This window comes from Phyllopteryx taeniolatus, chromosome 1 (assembly GCF_024500385.1).
Source record: "Phyllopteryx taeniolatus isolate TA_2022b chromosome 1, UOR_Ptae_1.2, whole genome shotgun sequence".
Lineage (NCBI taxonomy): Eukaryota > Metazoa > Chordata > Actinopteri > Syngnathiformes > Syngnathidae > Phyllopteryx > Phyllopteryx taeniolatus.
In genome coordinates, this window is record NC_084502.1 from 24,559,490 (window position 1) to 24,578,944 (window position 19,455).

General features: G+C 41.6%; 3 protein-coding genes across 5 annotated transcripts in view; 1 reads left to right on the forward strand and 2 right to left on the reverse strand.

Moving 5' to 3' along the window:
• phactr3a (phosphatase and actin regulator 3a) overlaps positions 1-2,532 on the reverse strand; it is a 39,181-nt gene extending 36,649 nt beyond the window's left edge. Inside the window, exon 1 of one of the 2 annotated variants that reach the window (XM_061782683.1) lies at positions 2,141-2,532. In XM_061782683.1, coding sequence (XP_061638667.1) covers positions 2,141-2,474 — 334 coding nt within the window. In that variant the 5' untranslated portion in view covers positions 2,475-2,532. The remainder of the gene's footprint in view (positions 1-2,140) is intronic. The other variant, XM_061782691.1, reaches the window with a different exon arrangement.
• A 452-nt stretch (positions 2,533-2,984) lies between these two features.
• On the forward strand, positions 2,985-16,618 carry pigt (phosphatidylinositol glycan anchor biosynthesis, class T). Of its 2 annotated transcripts, none has more exons than XM_061782848.1 (11): positions 2,985-3,379; positions 7,526-7,703; positions 7,895-8,022; positions 10,160-10,260; positions 12,004-12,178; positions 12,261-12,358; positions 12,430-12,586; positions 12,720-12,920; positions 13,889-14,054; positions 14,188-14,271; positions 14,359-16,618. In XM_061782848.1, the coding sequence occupies exons 1-11, from the start codon at positions 3,022-3,024 to the stop codon at positions 14,606-14,608; spliced, it is 1,896 nt and encodes a 631-aa protein (XP_061638832.1). In that variant the 5' UTR covers positions 2,985-3,021; the 3' UTR covers positions 14,609-16,618. The 2 variants fall into 2 exon arrangements, with proteins under 2 accessions (XP_061638832.1, XP_061638840.1); XM_061782856.1 differs by lacking the exon at positions 2,985-3,379 and adding an exon at positions 5,932-6,775.
• A 346-nt stretch (positions 16,619-16,964) lies between these two features.
• On the reverse strand, positions 16,965-18,280 carry wfdc2 (WAP four-disulfide core domain 2). Its single transcript, XM_061782865.1, has 4 exons — positions 18,135-18,280; positions 17,900-18,043; positions 17,647-17,784; positions 16,965-17,535 (listed from the first exon to the last, which is right to left on the reverse strand). Exons 1-4 carry the CDS (start codon positions 18,229-18,231, stop codon positions 17,402-17,404), a joined length of 513 nt encoding a protein of 170 aa, XP_061638849.1. The 5' UTR covers positions 18,232-18,280; the 3' UTR covers positions 16,965-17,401.
• Between the last annotated feature and the right edge of the window lie 1,175 nt (positions 18,281-19,455).

The window sequence follows — 19,455 nt, forward strand, 5'->3', positions numbered from 1 at the left end:
TATGGCTGCAGCATGTTCCAAAAAAGCTGGGACAGGGTCATGTTTACCACTGTGTTACATCACGTTTTCTTTTAACATTCAATAAACGTTTGGGAACTGAGGACACTAATTGTTGAAGTTTTGTAGGTGGAATTCTTTCCCATTCTTGCTTGATCTAAAGCTTCAGCTGTTCAACAGTCCGGGCTCTCCATTGTCGTATTTTACGCTTCATAATGCGCCAGACATTTTCAATGGGAGACAGGTCTGGACTGCAGGCAGGCCAGTCTAGTACCCGCACTCTTTTACTACGAAGCCACGCTGTTGTAACACATGGAAAATGTGGTTTGGTATTGTCTTGCTGAAATAAGCAGGGTCGTCCATGAAAAAGACGTTCCTTGGATGGCAGCATATGTTTCTCCAAAACCTGTATGTACCTAAATTAATGATAATTTGCTAAAAACAACAAAGTTTATCAGTTTGAACATTAAATATCTTGTCTTTGTAGTGTATTCAATTAAATACAGGTTGGCGATGATATGCAAATCATTGTATTCTGTATATTTATGTTTAACACAATGTCCCAACTTCATTGGAATTGGGGTTGTATTTTGTTTTCCTTCTCGACTGATATTTGTGTTGTGTGTACTGTATATAAATCGATTGAGTGATGTGCAATGTTAGACAGACAGACAGACAGACAGACAGACAGACAGACAGATAGACAGATAGATAGATAGATAGATAGATAGATAGATAGATAGATAGATAGATAGATAGATAGATAGACTTACAGTAAATAGTGTCACAGTGTCTGCCTTTGCAACTGTGAAGGCCACAACTGTGTTTAGGGGTGTTAAAGTAATCCTCTTGCAAAGACCGGTGCCCCAGATGCAAGCGTGGTGATGAGCCTCTTGCAGAGGGGGTCGTCCCAGAGTGTGTGCTTTGGCTCACCAGACCAGATGCTATCATTGCAGCTGCACACCAACTGTACTTGCTGTGTGTCATTAGCATAGCGTACTCATGTCTCGGAAGGTAATGTAACTTAGCAATGTTTGCACCAGTGTCGCCATTGTGTGTGTGTGCACACTCCTTGATGACTTTGGCCCTTGTTAGCGTGGCCGATCTGCCAGGGCCTCGGTGTTGTTTACTCAGGTTTTGTCAAGCACTCAGTGTGACATTAACACATCCACCAACGTGTGAATTAGATCTTCCAAAAGTAGGTCCAGATACAACGTTGGGTGGCATGAGGGGAGCAGACAGGTGTGAATTTCATGGATGTCCAAAGCTGGGCTCATTAGTGAATAGCTGAAAGGGGAATGTCATGCTTTTTCTGCCTGCATCATTCAGTGAAGCATCCTTTGTCTTGTGCGTAAAACCCACTATGTGTGGGAGGAAGAACCGACTCTTAACAAGCCCACACAATATAACTACAAATAGCCTCACTTATGAAAAAAAAGTACCCTCCCCTGAGTTCTTATGAGTATAATGACATGTGGAGCAAAAACTGTCAACTTTAGTGCAGTCCACCAGGCTGCTGTTGTTCAAGATCAACATGCACCGGGATGACTAACACTGAAATAAACAGGGACTCCATGTTGAAAAGCACACCTGCCTTGTCAATGGATCTGCAAAGTGATGGCTGTGGTGAATCAGGGGCATTCAGTGCTTCCTTGCATGGGTGGCATCACGTGACATTCATCATTAACAGTGAGGGGCTCAGTATGGAAGGAGACAAGGGTGGTGTCACAGGCTTGTCAATGAGACTGAATAGCACGGCAAGTGTAAATGCAACGCAACAACAACAAAGAAATAAAATAGAACCCGTGTCTCCTCAGTTGACAATGGTGGCTCACATCGTAGGGGAACAAATGGCAGCATTGTACATATTGATGAATATGATTCACTGAATGTGCAACATGCATGCAAACGTGTGCATTATGACACTTGCTGATGCCACAGGCGTCTTTACAACCATCTGCTTGCATAATTAAATCTGCAGGGAGCACGGCCAATGATATTCATTTTGATTTTTACATTTGGGTTCAGTCAACATCCAATGTGCGCGAGGAGGGGGGCTTATCCTCGCTGATACCCCAATGGGGAGAATATATTTACGGTATCAATAAATATCAATATCCGGAGAACGTTGCGGTTACCTTACCTGCGCAGTGAGCCAAATCGATCCCCGGTTCGGTGAGTATATTCGGGTCACTTTGAGATCTGCCTCGCTGCAGACATCCGTCTAGTCCATCCGATGTGGCCATGGGTGGACAGCGTAGGAATCCCGGATCAAATATTAAGAAGCCAAGCCGGAGGCGGGCAAGGTCAGGAAGAGGAAAGCTGCGAGCGAGTGCGCTATTAATTCGCTCAGACAACAGCGGCTTGCAGCGTCTACTTGGGATCCATGGCCGGCCAGAAGAAACGTGTACGTGCATGCATGTGTGTGCATGCGTGTGTGTGTGTGTGTGTGTGCGTGCGTGTGCATGTACGCGCATGTGCGGCTACAGGAGGGGGGTGAAAAATGATGTGCCCTGCGCCCGCCCGTCCCTGTCCATCTACAAGCACACGCATGCAGCATGAAACACTCACGGAGCTTCAACATGTTAAATTCAGTCGATGTGTTATGATCACGGGCAAATTATTGAAGAGACGTACCCAATCTCTGCACGCTTGACACTTGATTTCGAAACCTGTTTGCTGTCTGTGATTTTTTTATTATTTTGATACATATCAGAAGTCACACGCAACAAGCGTACAGAAAATCTATTCGGTGCATACTACAGCTGTAGAATAGGTCCATTCGATAGTATATAGTAATTATCGATATTTTTTATTTTACCATATCAGACATTGGCATTGTGGTATTAAAGCGATATATATATATATAATTATATAAAGTGACGAAAGAAGAAAACGCAAAAGAAAGCATGGACATTTACTGTCACGTGACTCCTACAAGCAAATGTATTGGGTGGCTTGATTTATGACGTAAAGGCGGAAGTCGATAGTCATCACACTATTCTGGTTTTCGAGAGGAAGAAGATGGCACAGCACAGGTGCGGTGCCATGGTTTTTCTTATTAGTTTGTCGTTATTTGTCGTCGCACACAGCCAAGACTCTTCACTGGACAATGGCCAAGATATCCCGGAGCACAAAAACGCTCAAGGAGTCGAAGAAACCACCGAGCAAAGGACATGGGAAGCGTCCGAGGTGGGAGAAGGGAATGCTGCCGACAAGCAAGAACATCGCGAGCCGGTCACTGTCGTCCCTTCAACCGGCCCCCCACAGAAAGATGATTTTCAGGAGGAACTGGTCATCAGACCGCTACAGTCGGGGGATATTTACGCTAGCTTTCAGTTCCGTACCCTGTGGGAAACAGATTTCATCGGAGGAAACAAAGGTAAGATAGCAGTTAGCTACATTTACAAAGCAACTGTAAACGTTTCAAACTGAGCTCGGTTGAAGGTTCGAGTACTCGGGATCAACTGAACTGCAGAGCGATGAGCATTGTGGAAGAGAGTTGAAGTATAGAGATAACCGTGGAAGGAGTGCATCAGCGAAAGGAATGGTTTAGCAGTGATTCTTAAAGGTATGTGCCAAAACATTTGAATATCGAGGGCAAGTCCATTTATTTCAATAATTTGTTTCAAAAAGTGAAACTTGTTTGTTATATTAGTTCACCACACACACAGTGAAATATTTCAAGCATTTATTTCAATTTTGATGATTATGGCAGGAAAAAAAAACATCCAATAGATCACAAAATTAGAATAGTTCATGTGACCAACAAAAAAGGATCTGAAAAACAGAAATGAAAAGAGAGAATTTTAACCTGGACTTACAAACATGCGCACTTTGGGCTGACGTCACTTCTGTTGGCAACTTATTCCATTTGTGTGCAGCATAATAGCTAAATGCTGCTTCACCATGTTTTCTTTGGACTCTGTGCTCCACTGTTCGACCTGAGTCTGTCGATCTCCGAGCCCTACTGGGTTTATAACCCATTAGCATTTCATTTATAATATTCAGGACTTAAACCATTGAGTGATTTATAGACTAGTAACAGAACTTTAAAATCTATTCTAAAGCTGACTGGAATCCAGTGTAAAGACTTTAGAATTGGAGTAATATGCTCTGACCTCCTTGTTTCGGTCAGAACCCGAGCTGCAGCATTCTGAATGAGCTGCAGCTGTTTAATGCTCTTTTTAAGGAGTCCAGTCAGAAGACCATAACAATAGTCTACTTGAGATAAAAGCATAGATGAGCTTCTCCTGGTCTGCTTGACACATGCAAGCCTTCACTCTGGATATTTTTTTCAGATGGTAAAAGGCAGTTTTAGTAATTGATTTGATATGACTGTTGAAAGTCTATCAGAACACCAAGGTTTCGGACTTGGTCTTTGGTTTTTAAAGAGAGTGTCTCCAGGTATTTACTAACAGCAATTCTCTTTTCTTTATTGCCCAAAAAATTTATCTCAATTTTGTTGTGGTTTAATTGAATTTTTTTTGGCTCATCCAGATATTTATCTGTTTTAGACAGTGACACAACACCGTAATTGAACTGTAGTCATCTGGAGACACTGGTAGATATAACTGTGTCTCATCTGCATCGCTATGATAGTCAAAATTAAAGTTCTGAAGAATTTGTAGCCCAAGTTGCTTTAATATTTGCCTTCACATCGTCTGCATTTCGGGGTTTCTGTTCCCTCATCTTCCTCTTGACAATACCTCATAAATTTACAATGGGGTTAAAGTCAGGCGAGTTTGCTAGCCAATCAACTACTGTTATTCCATGGCTATTAAACCAGGTATTGGTAGTTTTGGCTTTGTGTCCAGGTGGCAAATCCTGCTGGAAAATAAAATCATTGTCTCCAAAAAGCTCGTCGGCAGCGGCATGCATGAAGTGCTCCAAATATTTCCTGGTAGACAGCTGCGTTGACTGTGAACTTGAGAAATGACAATGGACCCACACCAGCAACTGACATGGGTCCTGAAACCATGACTGATTGTGGAAACTTCACACTGGACTTTAAGCAGCTTGACTTTTGTGCTTCTCCAGTTTTCCTCCAGACTCTGGGACCTTGATTTCCAAGTTAAATGCAAAATTTACTTTCATCTGAAAAGAGGACTTGGAACCACTGGGCAACAGACCAGTACCTTTTCTCCTTAGCCCAGTACAGATGCTTCTGACATTGTTTTTGGTTCAGGAGTAGCTTGACTCATGGAATTCTACAGCTGTAGCCCATGTCATATAGACGTCTCTATGTGGTGGTTCTTGATGCACTGACACCAGCCTTAGTGACACTCCTTATGAAGCTCCCACAGATTTCTGAATTGCCGTTGCTTGACAATCATCTCAAGACTGCGGTCTTTCCCGTCACTTGTGCACCTTTTCCGGCCACATTTTCCCCTTCCTCTTAACACTCTGTTAATGTACTTTGTTAATGTACTTTGTTACAGCGCTCTGTGAGTATCCAGCTTCTTCTGTAATTTCTTTTTGAGACCTTTTATCCTTACGGAGGGTGTCAATGATGGTTTTTTTTGCACAACAGTCAAGTCAGCAGTCTTCCCCATGATTCTGAAGCAGACTAACCCAGACTGAGACCATTTAAAGGCTGAGCAGAACAACTGCAGTTGGTTGCGTTAATTAGCTGACACAGATTGGGACACAGCGAGCCTACAGTGTTGAACTTTGTCATGATATTCTAATTTTGTGAAATACTGGATTTGTTTAAGTGGCACGGTGGACGACTGGTTAGAGCGTCAGCCTCACAGTTCTGTGGTCCGGGGTTCAATCCCCGCCCCGCCTGTGTGGAGTTTGCATGTTCTCCCCGTGCCTGCGTGGGTTTTCTCCAGGCACTCCAGTTTCCTCTCACATCCCAAAAACTTAAATGGTAGGTTTATTGACAACTCTAAATTGCCCGTAGGTGTGAATGTGAGTGCAAATGGTTGTTTGTTTATATGTGCCCTGCGATTGGCTGGCAACCAGTTCAGGGTTTATCCCGCCTCCTGCCCGATGATAGCTGGGATAGGCTCCAGCACGCCCGCGACCCTAGTGAGGAGAAGCGGCTCAGAAAATGGATGGATTTGTTTATTTTTTTTGGGTCTTTCTTCCGTCATCATCAAAATTGAAAGAAATTGGCTTGAAATATTTCTTTTTGTGTTTGGTGAACTAATATACAAGTGTCACTTTTTGAAACAAATGATTGAAATAAACGAACAGTCCCTCGATATTACTTTTTTTTGGCACATACCTGTATAATCACTGCTTTTGCAACGTCTATCTGGGCACCAGCATGTCTTTATTAATGTTGAGCACGATTGACTTAGTGATTGCCTTTCGTAGGGCCCTTTTTTTACCCTTATACTAAACAATGTGAACATGATGTTGTTTGTTTCTTAATTAAAGTCAGTATTTTTTTAAAAGTCTAGCAATCACATTTTCTAAGATGGTTAAACAAACTGCTTTTGAAAACTAGCTCCTCTTTGTTCGCAGCCATGTTGTTAGTGGAAACGGTGCTCAACAGCTAGAAATGGACTATTACTGAATTTAGGGCTGCAACTATCCATCCATCCATTTTTCGTATTGCTTATCCTCACTAGGGTTGGGGGTGTGCTGGAGCCAGCCAATCGCAGGGAACACGTACACAAACAACCATTCGCACTCACATTTACACTTGCAGACAATTTAGATTTTTCAATTAACCTACCATGCATGTTTTTGGGATGTGGGAGGAAACCGGCGTACCTGCAGAAAACCCACGTAGGCACCTGGAGAACATGCAAACGCCCCACAGGTGAGGCCGGATTTGAACCCGCATCCAACTGTGAGGCAGATGTGCTAACCAGTCGTTCACCATGCCGCAAATAACTATTATTTCAATAATATATTAATTTGTTGATTATTTTTTTCATTTAATTGATGAATTAGATTTTTTAAATATCCCTTTACTTCAAATTGCAGAAAATGCACAAACATAATTATGATTCAGTCACTGGTCTGGTCCATAACGTCAGAAAATAGTTACAACTTTTGATCGTTTTTCCAATGTAAAAGCAGATGTTTGAAATTCCAATTATTTGGAAAATGTAGTTATTTGTAAAGGTTGGCCACTTGATTAGTGATAGCAAGGTGTTTTACAGACGGCTCATTTCCCGTATTTTAACAGGGTTTTGCGCTTTGTTAGTGGAAAGCAAACATGTAACTAAGATTAGAAAATAAATCAATCTCTCTGGTAATTTGGGGAAAGCTAGCAACTGCATAAATGTCATGTTTGTTATATGTAACTCACTCATAGCAATTGGAACAGATATGTGCCCATCTTATTTAACACTGCATTTAAAACTTGGGACACTACAACCAGAAAAGTACGGAAAATGTAGACTTGAAAGAAGTGTTGTCATACATGCATCCATAGGGTGGCTTTAGTCTTTGTGACTGGCTATGGCCCATGGTATAAACTTAAAAGTACTAATATGAACTACTGTCCATTTCTTCATATTTTTGTTCAACACACACCCCATTTCGTTTTGCTTTTTCTCCGCAGTGTCCCACTACCGGCTGTTTCCCAAGTCTCTGGGACAGGTTATCTCTAAATTCTCTGTGCGAGAGCTGCACATCTCCTTTACACAGGGATACTGGAGGACCATGCAGTGGGGGCAGCCTTATCTGCCGTCTCCCCCTGGAGCTGAGATTTGGGTCTGGTTCCAGGACTCCGTAACAGAGTGAGTAGTTCTTTAGAATGATGCCATGACATCACCCCATTGTGATTACTAGTGGAAACATGTTTTTTTTTAAGTTAAGGTTCTGTTTTTTTTGTTGTTTTTTTTTAATTTTTTTTTTTAATAAATGTTATAAATGTTTATTATTAATCCAAAAGCATATTACAGTGAAGCTGTTATTTTCTGTATTTTAGTGTGGATGGCACATGGAGTGAGCTGACAAATGTTTTGTCTGGGATATTCTGCGCCTCGTTGAACTTCATTGACTCCACCAACAGCATTCAGCCCAGCGCCTCCTTCAAGCCGCTGGGTATAGGCAACGGTAACGTTTGACACTGTTCAGCACGCTCTGTTTGCATTTTGTATAAATTTGTATACAATAGAAAAACAAGTATTTGAACCCTTTTGGAATTTCTTAAATTTCTGCATAAGAAATAAAAAGTAGTCTAAATTGCACAAAAAAACAATCTGCCTAAACTAATACCACACAAACAATTATATGTTTTTATATTTTTACTTTTATAGAGCATAACGTACATAGGACAGGGAGGAAGAAGGCAGCAATAACCTCAACCAGTAGATGCAGATCAGATGTGCGATCGGGGTGAAATTTCGACCATTTCTCTTAATATAAATGTCGCAGTTCAGCAATATTCCTGTAATGTCTGGCGTGAATAGCTCTCTTGAGGTCATGCCACATGATCTCAATCGGGTTGAGGTCAGGACTGGGCCACTCCAGAACATGTATTTTCTTCTTCTGAAGCGATTCTGTTGTTGATTTGCTTCTGTGTTTTGAATCATTGTCTTCTTGCAACACCCACCCTTTGTTGAGCGTCAACTGTTGCAGAGATGGACTAATGTTCTTCTGCAAAATATCTTGATAAACTTGTGAATTTATTTCTTCATTGATACGGCAAGCTATCCAGGCCCTGAGGTAGTGAAGCACACCCATACCATCATGCTCCCTCCACCATGGCTGGGGACTCCCTTGTTCTGCTGGGGGACTTCAACATACACGTGGGCAATGACAGTGAGACCTGGAGGGGCGTGATTGGGAGGAACGCCCCCCCCCCTACCAGAACCCGAGTGATGTTCTGTTATTTGACTTCTGTGCTCATCATGGATTGTTCGTAACGTACACCATATTCAGACATAAGGGTGTCCACATGTGCACTTGGCACCAGGACAGTCTAGGCTGCAGTTTGATGATCGACTTTGTGGTTGTGTCATCGAACCTGCGCCCGCATGTCTCGGACACTTGAGTGAAGAGAGGAGCTGAGCTGTCAACTGATCATCTGGTGGTGAGTTGGTTACGCTGGTGGGGGTAGATGCCAGTCCGATCTAGCAGACCCAAACCATATTGTGTTGGGAATGTCTGGCAGAGTCCCCTGTCAGAAGGAGCTTCAACTCCCACCTCCAACAGAACTTCGCCTACGTCCCAGGGGAGGCAGCGGACATTGAATCTGAGTGGACCATGTTCCATGCCTCCATTGTTGAGGCGGCTGAACAGAGCTGTGGCTGTAAAGTTCTCTGTGCGTGTTGTGGCAGCAATCCCCGAACCCGTTTGATGGATACCAGTGGTAAGGGATGGTGTCAAGCTGAAGGAATCCTTTTCGGGCATTTTTGACCTGTGGGATTCCGGAGGCAGCTGATGGGTATTGGCTGGCCAAGCGGAACTGATGGCTTCATCAAGCCATGATCTCCTAGTCTCGCTGGGACGGTTCGCAGCCAAATGTGAAGCAGTTGCGATGAAAATCAGCACCTCCTAATCTGAGGGGATGGTCTTCAGTCGGAAAAGGGTGGAGTGCCCTCTCTGAGTCGGGGGGTTTCTACCGCAAGTGGAGGATTTCAAGTATCGTGATCTTGTTCATGAGTGAGGGAAGAATGGCGCGTGGGATCGACAGGTGGATCGGTGTGGCGTTTGCAGTGATTTGAAAGATCTTCTTGTGTTCACTGATAAATGTATTATACAAATCTTACTTGAAAAGAAGGTGTACTCATTTGTGTTTTACAGTGTTCTTCCAGAAGATGACTGATGTGTTACATATGGCATATACTTAACACATTTATTAGACCAGCACCACTTATTTATCTTTGAGACCATCAAGCATCATTAAGTGCTTTTATTTGGACTTGTTTTCACTTTCAGTGAGCTCTTGACACTGTGCCATTTGAAATGAGAATGAATGCCAGCAGGCAGCACTGTCAATTGTTACATTTCTCTTTTTGGTTGAATGCACAGTTGGGTTACACTTTTTGTTCAGGATGATTGCATGCTATTTACGGTGCTGCTAATGCAGCTGTTGCCATACAGCCGACATGCCTTTTGGAGGGAGCCCAAGCTACTGTATATCAAAGTTTACCATTTGAACTGTTCTGGTCTAAAGTAACAAAAATGAACCGATTGATGAGTATGGCTTGGCGTGATGCTAATTTTGCTTTACGTGTCTCCCTCAAAGTGACAGACCACCGCTTCCTCCGCTACGCCACACTTCCACGTGAGATTGTTTGCACTGAAAATCTGACACCCTGGAAGAAACTCTTGCCATGTGGCTCCAAGGTGAGTCTTGCTCCAGTCCCCTCCAAAAGTATTGGAATGGCAAGGTCAATTCCTTTGTTTTTGTTGTATACTGAAGACATTTGGGTTTCAGATCAAAAGATTAATGTGAGACAAAAGTTCAGAATTCCAGCTTTTATTTCATGTTTTTTACATCTAGCTGTGTTAAACAACTCGGGACAGAGCACCTTTTGTTTGAAGCCACCCAATTTTCAAGTAAGCAAAAGTATTGGAACAGAATAACAGTGAATAACATTTAATATTTGGTGGCATAACCTTTACTTGCAATAACTGCATCAAGCCTCCGACCCATTGACTTCACTAGACTGTTGCATTCTTTATTTAAAATGCTTTTCCAGGCCTTTACTGTAGCCTCTTTCAGTTCTTGTTTGTTTCTGGGGGTTTCTTCCTCCAGTCTCATCTTCAAGAGGTAAAATGCATGCTCTATCGGGTTAAGGTCCGGTGATTGACTTGGCCAGTCTAAGACCTTCCACTTTTTTCCCCCTGAGGAAGTCCTTTGTTGTGTTGGGAGTGTGTTTTGGGTCATTGTTTTGTTGCACGATGAAGCTTCTCGCCATTAGTTCGGATGCATCTTTCTGTAAATTGCCAGACAAAATGGTTTGTTGTAGACTTTTTGTAGAATTCATTCTGCTGCTACCAGCATCATCAGTAAAGACTAGTGAGCCCATTCCAGAGGCAGCTGTGCAAGCCCAAGCCATGACATTACAGCCACCATGCTTCACAGATGAGCCACCATGCTTCACAGATGAGCTTGTGTGTTTTGGATCATAAGCAGAGCCTTTCCCTCGCCACACTTTGGTCTTTCCATCACTTTGGTAGGGGTTAATCTTGGTCTCGTGAGTCCATAAAACTTCTCTGTACTTCTTTGCAAAATCCAATCTGGCCTTCCGATTCTTTTTGCTGATGAGTGGTTTGCATCTTGTGGTATGACCTGTATATTTCTTCTCTCAGTCTTTTTCGAACAGTGGATTGTGATACCTTCACCCCTGCCCTTTGGAGGTTGGTAGTGATGTCACTGACTGTTGTCTTTGGGTGTTCTTTACAGCACTCACAATGTTTCTGTCATCAACTGCTGTTGATACCCTTGGCTGACCTGTTCCATGTCTGTTGCTCAGTACACCAGTAGTTTTTCTTTTTCAGGACATTTTAAATTGTTGTATTGGCTATGCCCAATGTTTGTGCAATAGCTCTGATCGATTTTCCCTCTAATCTCATCTTCAAAATGGTTTGCTTTTCTCCCATAGACAGCTCTTTGGTCTTCACGTTTGCTTAACAGAGAATGCAGTTTTGACAGGTGAAACTCAAAGATAAAAACAAGCACTAGCTAATGTTTAAGCACTCAGTCTAAAAGGCAACACCTGAGCAACAAGAAAACCCCATCAGTCACATGTTCCAATACTTTTGCTCACTTGAAAAGTGGTGGCTTCAAACAAAAGGTGCTCTATCCTGAGTTGTTTAACACATCTAGATGTAAATACCATGAAATAAAAGCTGGAATTCTGAACTTTTGTCTCATATTCATCTTTAGATGTGAAACCCAAATGTTTTCAGTATACAACAGAAAAAAAGGAATTGACCTTGCCGTTCCACTACTTTTGGAGGGGACTGTATATTCTACCACACATCTGTCACCATCATTTGTTTTGCATTGTCTTGGGAATTCAGTGTTTCTAACCAACATTAGCAAACTCGCTGCTTCCTGATGTTGAAATTTTGCTCCCACAGGCCGGCCTCGCTGTTCTGTTAAAGTCAGAGAAACTCTTCCACAGCAGTTTTCATTCCCAGGCAGTGCATATCCGACCCATGTGTCAGGACACACACTGCACAACGACCTTGTGGGAGCTGAGACAGACTCTGAACGTCGTCTTTGACCTTCACACTTCCGGACAAGGCAAACGAGGCAGGAATCCTAGCTAGTCATTTGAGGTTTGTCGGCCACTGAAGGGATTAATTTACATTCGGGTACACGTGTTCCCTTCCAGAGTGGTCTCTCTTCAAGATGTTTTCCCGCACCCTGACAGACGCATGTCCGTTGGCTTCCTCCAGTAAAATCTACGTTGACGTTTCGGACAGCGATGAGGTTTGATTTGAGACAAAAAAAAATCATCACACTAAAGTAATTTCTGCTAACATTCCAGAGTAATTTTACAGGGGGAGCAGTTTGAGCTGAGCCCTGCTACTCCTCTGCTCAGCCCGGCAGTGGCGCTCGGGGACAGACGGACCTTTTCTGTCTACGACCTAACACAGGAAACCACCTTTGGCACGATGCTCTCGTTCAACCTTCTGATTCGCTGGAAATCTAATGATGGTGAGTCAAAAAAAAATAGCTGGATACAGAAAGAAAGAGACATTAACCATTTCTGTTTAGTTTAATTTTGTTGTACGTTTCCTCACCTATCAGACTGTCAAACACCTTGTCCTCTTTTTGTGTCCTCCTACAGGTCACATGCTGCGCCCTTTGCTCCACGCAGAGCGCTATGTGGCGGGTTACGGGCTGCAGACTGGAGAGATCCACACACTGATGTACAACAACCACCCCTACAGGTCGTTCCCTGTGCTGCTGCTGGACTTGGTACCCTGGTACCTTCGCCTCTACATCCACACCCTCACCGTCACCAGCAAAGGGAAGGCAAACAGTCCCAGTGAGTAAAGAGCAACAAAATCATGTCTCCTCACTCACTCAGATTTAAGATGTCTTAAGCAGGTTAAAACATTTACACAATAAATATTTTATAATAAATTAAAAGTTTATTCCAGAAAGTAATCTCCATGTTTATGATCTCTCCAATACTTTTGTCAACAATTGACATGTGCTTATGACTCGAGATGAAACGATACAAACGAGTATCATGGGCAAAATTTTCACGATTGTCAGTGCTATCACAATGTTCCACCAACTGAAAGTAATGTAAACAAACAGAATAATCTCAGATACACATTCCAGGAACACTGCAACAAATTTTAATTTAAAAAAAAAAAAAAAAAAGATAACACCCGCCGCCACCTTCTGTACTTTTTAACATTATAAATTGTAAACGTCAACATCCAAGTTCATTTTCACACATGCAAGACCCCTCGAAATGCACCTAAAATGAGTAAGATGTATTTATACAATGATATATTTAATAGAGTAGGGACTCGTATTAAAACAAACAATTATATAGATGCTTTGTTCATAATCTCTTTTTAATCAAATACACATTTGAAGCAATTCAATAAAATTTTATGTTGATAGACATATACATGAGCATAAAGAACAAAATTCAAACAAAATATGTTTTTTGTTTTTTTCCAGGCTACTTTGTATTGTACATATATGTGTGCCCATTTGAAGTGCCATTATACAAATAAGATTTCATGAATTCAAGTTGACTATATTTGCTATTCAAAGGACTTTTGTTAAACTCAAGCAATTTACTTGCAGGCCCCTACAGTGGCCGTGCACAGCACAAAATAATTTCCTGTTTTTGAATAAAGGGATGGAAATTAATCTTTTTAAAAATTCGATTCATCAATTAATCGGAGGTGAAAAAAATCGACAGAATGTTATTAAAAACATTGTTAGTTACTGCCCTACTTAACTGCTGTGCTTCCTCCGCTCCTACTCCAGGTTATATCCACTATGAGCCGTCCAAGGACCGTGTGAAGTCGCACATGCTGGAAATGCTGGTGCAGCTTCCTCCCAACTCTGTCACTGAGGTCACTGTGCAGTTTGAGAGAGCTCTGCTCAAGTGGACCGAGTACACCCCTGACCCCAATCACGGCTTCTATGTCGGGTTTGTTTCTTTTTTGTTTTTTTAATTAATCACAAGTGGCTAATCAAACACTAATTCAGATTTCAACTCTTACCCAAGGACAGTATTGGGATGTATTTCTAAAATCTGACTAATTTCTCTCCTTAATGTTTAGGTCCTCTGTTGTCAGTTCCCTTGTACCAAGCATTGTTGCCATGGATACAAATACCACACAAGAACGCCCCCTTTTCAACAGTTTGTAAGTATTTTGTGGGTTTTCTAACTCTACAAGATCAGAAGGTTCTTGTATAATTCCAGTGTCGTTTGTCTTGCTGTCTGCTTCCAGCTTCCCCAGCAAAGAAGAATCCAGCTTCTTTGTGCGCATCTATACAGAACCTCTACTGGTCAACTTGCCCACCCCGGACTTCAGCATGCCTTACAATGTCATCTGCCTGACATGCACTGTAGTCGCTGTGGGCTATGGATCCCTGTTCAACCTGCTCACACGCAATTTCCAGATAGAAGAGCCCAGCCCGGGACTGGCCAAACGGATCGCCAACGTAATCCGGAAAATGCGGGGTGTGCCGCCTCTCTGAGACATGATGGGAAGCTCCTTCCACACGGTTACTTAAGTTAAAACCACTCGTAGATATGCCTCATTTAGGGGAGAACTGAGATTTTATTTTATTTATTTCAAATACATGTCTCCAGGATCATGTTTGGTCGCTTAAGGACATGCAAACACTCTGAACTGAAAATGAATGGAAGACAGCATCTTTGTAGTTGTCAGGCATAAGGAAGCAGGTGAGCAGAATGTTTGAGCTCAGGACTGCTAAACCATGCTCACAACAGACTATCTTTGAGCTCTTGTTGACACTTGAGTTTCTGCAAACATACCCACAAGTCCAATGTTTCCCAACCTTTATTTAGCAAAGGCTCACATTTTACACATAAAAAATCTCCACCAAAGAATGTCACAAAAATATATATTCACTGAAATAATAATGATCTTGTCTCGGTTTCCTCACAAATTTTCTGACTGATTCAGTGGAAAATCTGGGCCTGTTTGAACACAAACATATTCTTGTTTTACAAATGGCAACAGGTGGATTCACAGGTTAATTGCACCTTTTTCCAAATAGTGGACAAGCATTTTAATTGTTCTGCCCATGACTACAGTTAATATGTCACATTGATAGATGCATGAACAAAGCTAAATTATTTAAAAGGAAATACATTTTGGACCAATTAAGTGGAAGTTGAATAATTTCCTGTGGCACAGCTTACGATCTCACGCCACAGTGGTAGGAAATCACTGCACTACTGGACTCAATGAGCACTTCAATAGTAAGACAAATCTTTTTGGTCCACAGTGGTTTTCGCCGGAACTGTGCAATGGATGCCATTTTTGCCCAGTCTCTTCCTTATTGTTGTGTCATGAACCCTGAGCTTATTAACTGAGGCAAGGGAGGCCTGCAGTTTTTAGAAGTTGTCCTGAGTTCCTTTGTGGCTTCCTGGATGAGTCATTGCTGTTCTCTTGAGGTAATCGTTATAGCCCGGCCACTCCTGGGAAGATTCACCACTTTTCCATGTTTTCTCCATGTGAGGATAATGGCACTATCTATGGTTCGCTGGAAAACTAAAGCTTTCGAAATGGCTTTTGTAACCCTTTCCAGGCCGATAGATATTTTATTTCTCAACTGTTTTGGAATTTCTTTAGATCGTGTCTTTTTTTTTTTTCAGATTTTTTTTTTTTAGTTATTTATTTTTTCAATCAAGAGATTTCTTGATTGAACAGGTCTGGAGGTAATCAGGCTTAGATATGATCAGTTAAAATTAACCAAAAATTTTAATTTGCCACAATTAATTCATGATTCAACTTTTCACACAGGTCCAGGTAACTGAATTGTTCCTTAATAAATACCACCATTTAAAAACAGCATTTTAAGTTCACTTGGGTTATATTTGTCTAGTTGCATTTGTTTGATAATCTTAAACATTAAAGCAGGGAAACTAAACAAAAATAAAATAACTTAAGAAGAGGGCCAATACTTTTTCACAACACTAGTTTGCTGCAGCAAAAGGTTCATGCTTTATTTGCAGTTACAACCGACCAATGTTCCTTCATAGAAAAATCCCCCAACAACACAACTCCCACCACAGCATTTTGATCATGTTTTCTTTGCATTGTTGTTGTATATGCATTCTTGAAAATCAAGGCCTTAATTATGATCGACAACTGGGGCTCTATACTAACCAAGTTCTTACTTATTTTTTTGCACTCATGGTGATGATATTTGATACTTTTCTTTGGCCAGTCGTGCTACATGGTAGGTACTGACCGAGTGCCCATTCGCAGGGTGCGAGCTTAACAGGAAACGGCATCTTCTCAGGGCTTTAGCTGTACCTTTTTCAAAGCATACATGACAAATGTATCACTTCACTCAGTGTTTGTTGAGACTTTGGGCTTGTCCCATAAGGGGTCGCCATACAGTCTCACTTGCATGATGTGTTTGGCAGTTTTTACCCCTGATGCCCTCCCTGATGCAACCACATTGTTTTCTTCATTCACTCTTCATAATTATATTAAATTACTACATCTTTCAGTGTCAGTCAAACGTGAGCATTATTGCACATAAAAACATTGAATTTGTCCATTTAAATATTGTGTAGATGTAGCTAATTAAGTGGCAGGTGGATGTATAAAATAGTTTAACCAAAACATTATTTCATTTTAACTGCTTTCATCATTTTCTCTAATTGATCTTACTATTACATTAAATTAAAGACACTGCATTGACTGATTTCCAAACTGCTGGAATGTGTTGTTTCCCCACTCTTCAGTTGAATGAATCTTCAGATAACCACACCATTAAGTTATTTTTCATCCAGCCATACAGTACCAAAAACATTTTACTTTTTTCTCCCTGCATGACAGGTGAACGAAATACGTTTAAAGGGACCAAATGACAATTTTATTTGAGCTGAGAAAAGATGGTCACATTAGTAAAGTGCATCAATGTTTGAATTGGATTACTTGCCTCTGACTGCTCTCATTCATGTACCGTTGTGTCTAAAGCTGTTTAAAAGAGCAGGCTTCATAGACACATGTATAATCATATGCTAATGCATTCTTAGTGATGCAACATGCAACACATTTCTCATTTCTAACTGTATTCAATATTTACAAATATCACACTGGAAATGTTGCGTGCTTAATGTAAAAATTTAAAAAAATCTAAAATACCCTTATTACGTGGCCACCGTTAAAGAGGCAGATGGTTATTGGAGGACCGACCTCAATATATTTTCAAGAAAAAAAACAAAAAACGAAAATGCATTTCCTCCTTGCTCCATCTGTTGCTGCACTGAAGTTGATTGTTGTCCACTCAGCAAGGCTCACTGCAGGCGTGACCACAGGTTGTCCTGCAGCATTTCTGCTCCCCTGGACATTGGCCGTCATGGTAGCAGTACTCTGCGCACATGGGAGTTCCTTGGGGCAACGCGCAGCGGCCTGGCTTCACTGACACACCACGCCACACGAAAACAACAGCATACAGGGTTACAGAGCAACAACAACAACAAAAAAAGAATCAAAGGGATTAATACGGAAAACGGTCCCACTTAATCTTACCTTTGTAAGGTGCAATGCACTCATGTCCACATCCGTTGTGACAGCATTTCTCCTCATTGGGACAGTCACTGTCGTCAGAGCAAAACTCAGCGCACACCCCAAAGCCCCAGTTTCTACGAGGACACACTCCCGCTTTAGCTGAAAGTCATTAGAAAATTACAAGAAAAGCAAAATTTAAGGTGGAAGGGAGTGTCCCACAGAAGGAAACGAGTGATTGACTTCCAAAAGGAAAAATAATGTATGTGGCTCATACTGAAAGAAGGAGGGACACAGACAGCTCCACAGTCAAAGACGCAACACTTGTGGTCCTCGGGACAGTCTTCATCACACGCACACCCTTTATGTGATGGCACCACTTTAAGTAGACGAGGGCATTGGCCCGCTTTTGGGAGAATCCCTGAGTCAAAACACAAGAAGACTGAATTACACCAGATTGTGTAAACTTGAGGCAGAGTAAACAGCTGGAAAAAAATAAAGACAAATCTTACCTGTTACTTTGCTTTTAGAATCCTGAGTGAAAACTGTGTTAAATTGCACAAATGCACCGAGTGCTAAAAGCAATGCACAAAGTGTAGACTTCTCCATACTTGCGCGCACACACACAAGAATGTGCTCCTGTTGGGACAAACACGAATTACAGACTGGGCTAGTCCACGAACACGATGCTGGGTCCTTGTGCTCGTTGAGTTAACATTCACATTTACATGCCATCGTGTCGAGGAGCTTTGACCAAAACCTGCTGAGAAAAGCATTGCTGCTCATCCCCCTTTTTCTTTAAAACTGTTTTTTTTTCCTCATGAAATCTTATATGGGCCGGTAGCAATCGGAATTAGGATCTAGGATCTAAAAAGAAATGTTTTTTTCCCGGTGTTCGTCCCAAAAATATACATTATATACATAATAGAGCCGTCCCTGATGGTGTAGTGGTACACTCCCCTGACTTTGGTGCAGGCAACGTGGGTTCAGTTCCCACTCATTGACGGTGTGAATGTGAGTGCGAATGGTTGTCCGTGTCTATATGTGCCCTGCGACTGACTGGCGACCAGTTCAGGGTGTAGTCCGCCTTTCCCCCGAAGTCAGCTGGGATAGGCTCCAGCGTCCCGCGACCCTAACCAGGGTAAGCGGTGTTGAAAATGGATAGATGGATACATAATAGAGCCTTCATTGGTCGGGTTGGGTCCCCCACATTTGATGTGGATAGATATTTACTTCTTATGTTTAGGACGTATAAGTCAGCACCAAACTAACATGTATTTTTACAATGTTTTCATGAATGTTTACAATCTCCAATGTAAGGTAAAGTGTTACTGTGATGATAGTCATTAAAATATGAATATTAAATATGTAATATGCGCCTTAAAAACTAGATCTAAATTCAGATCCTGATTTAACTGATTTAGATTCATCGTAATTGTGACTTCGTAATTTATATCAGTTTAACTAATAGTAATCACTAAAGAAAGTGTGTAATTCATTATTTCGGTTATACTAATAGCCACACAGCCGGAAATTTCTTTCCGTTAAATGATATTATAATGGCCAAATACAATCAAATGTTGATGTTCAGTCTTAATCCCATAAAATGTGACTAACTGTGAAAGCCTTGGCACATCTCCAAGCAGCAAATGAATGCAGAAATATTGCTGATTGCTCCACTTTTCCACATCCAATATGGCTACCACATTGACGTATGATTCAGAGCCGAAGGCGACGTCGATCTGTATGCCCATGCCTATGTGTTGCAACAATTTCAGTTTTCCGATTAAAAAAAAAAAAAAAAAAAAGTTATTTTTTTTTCCGGGGCAGGAC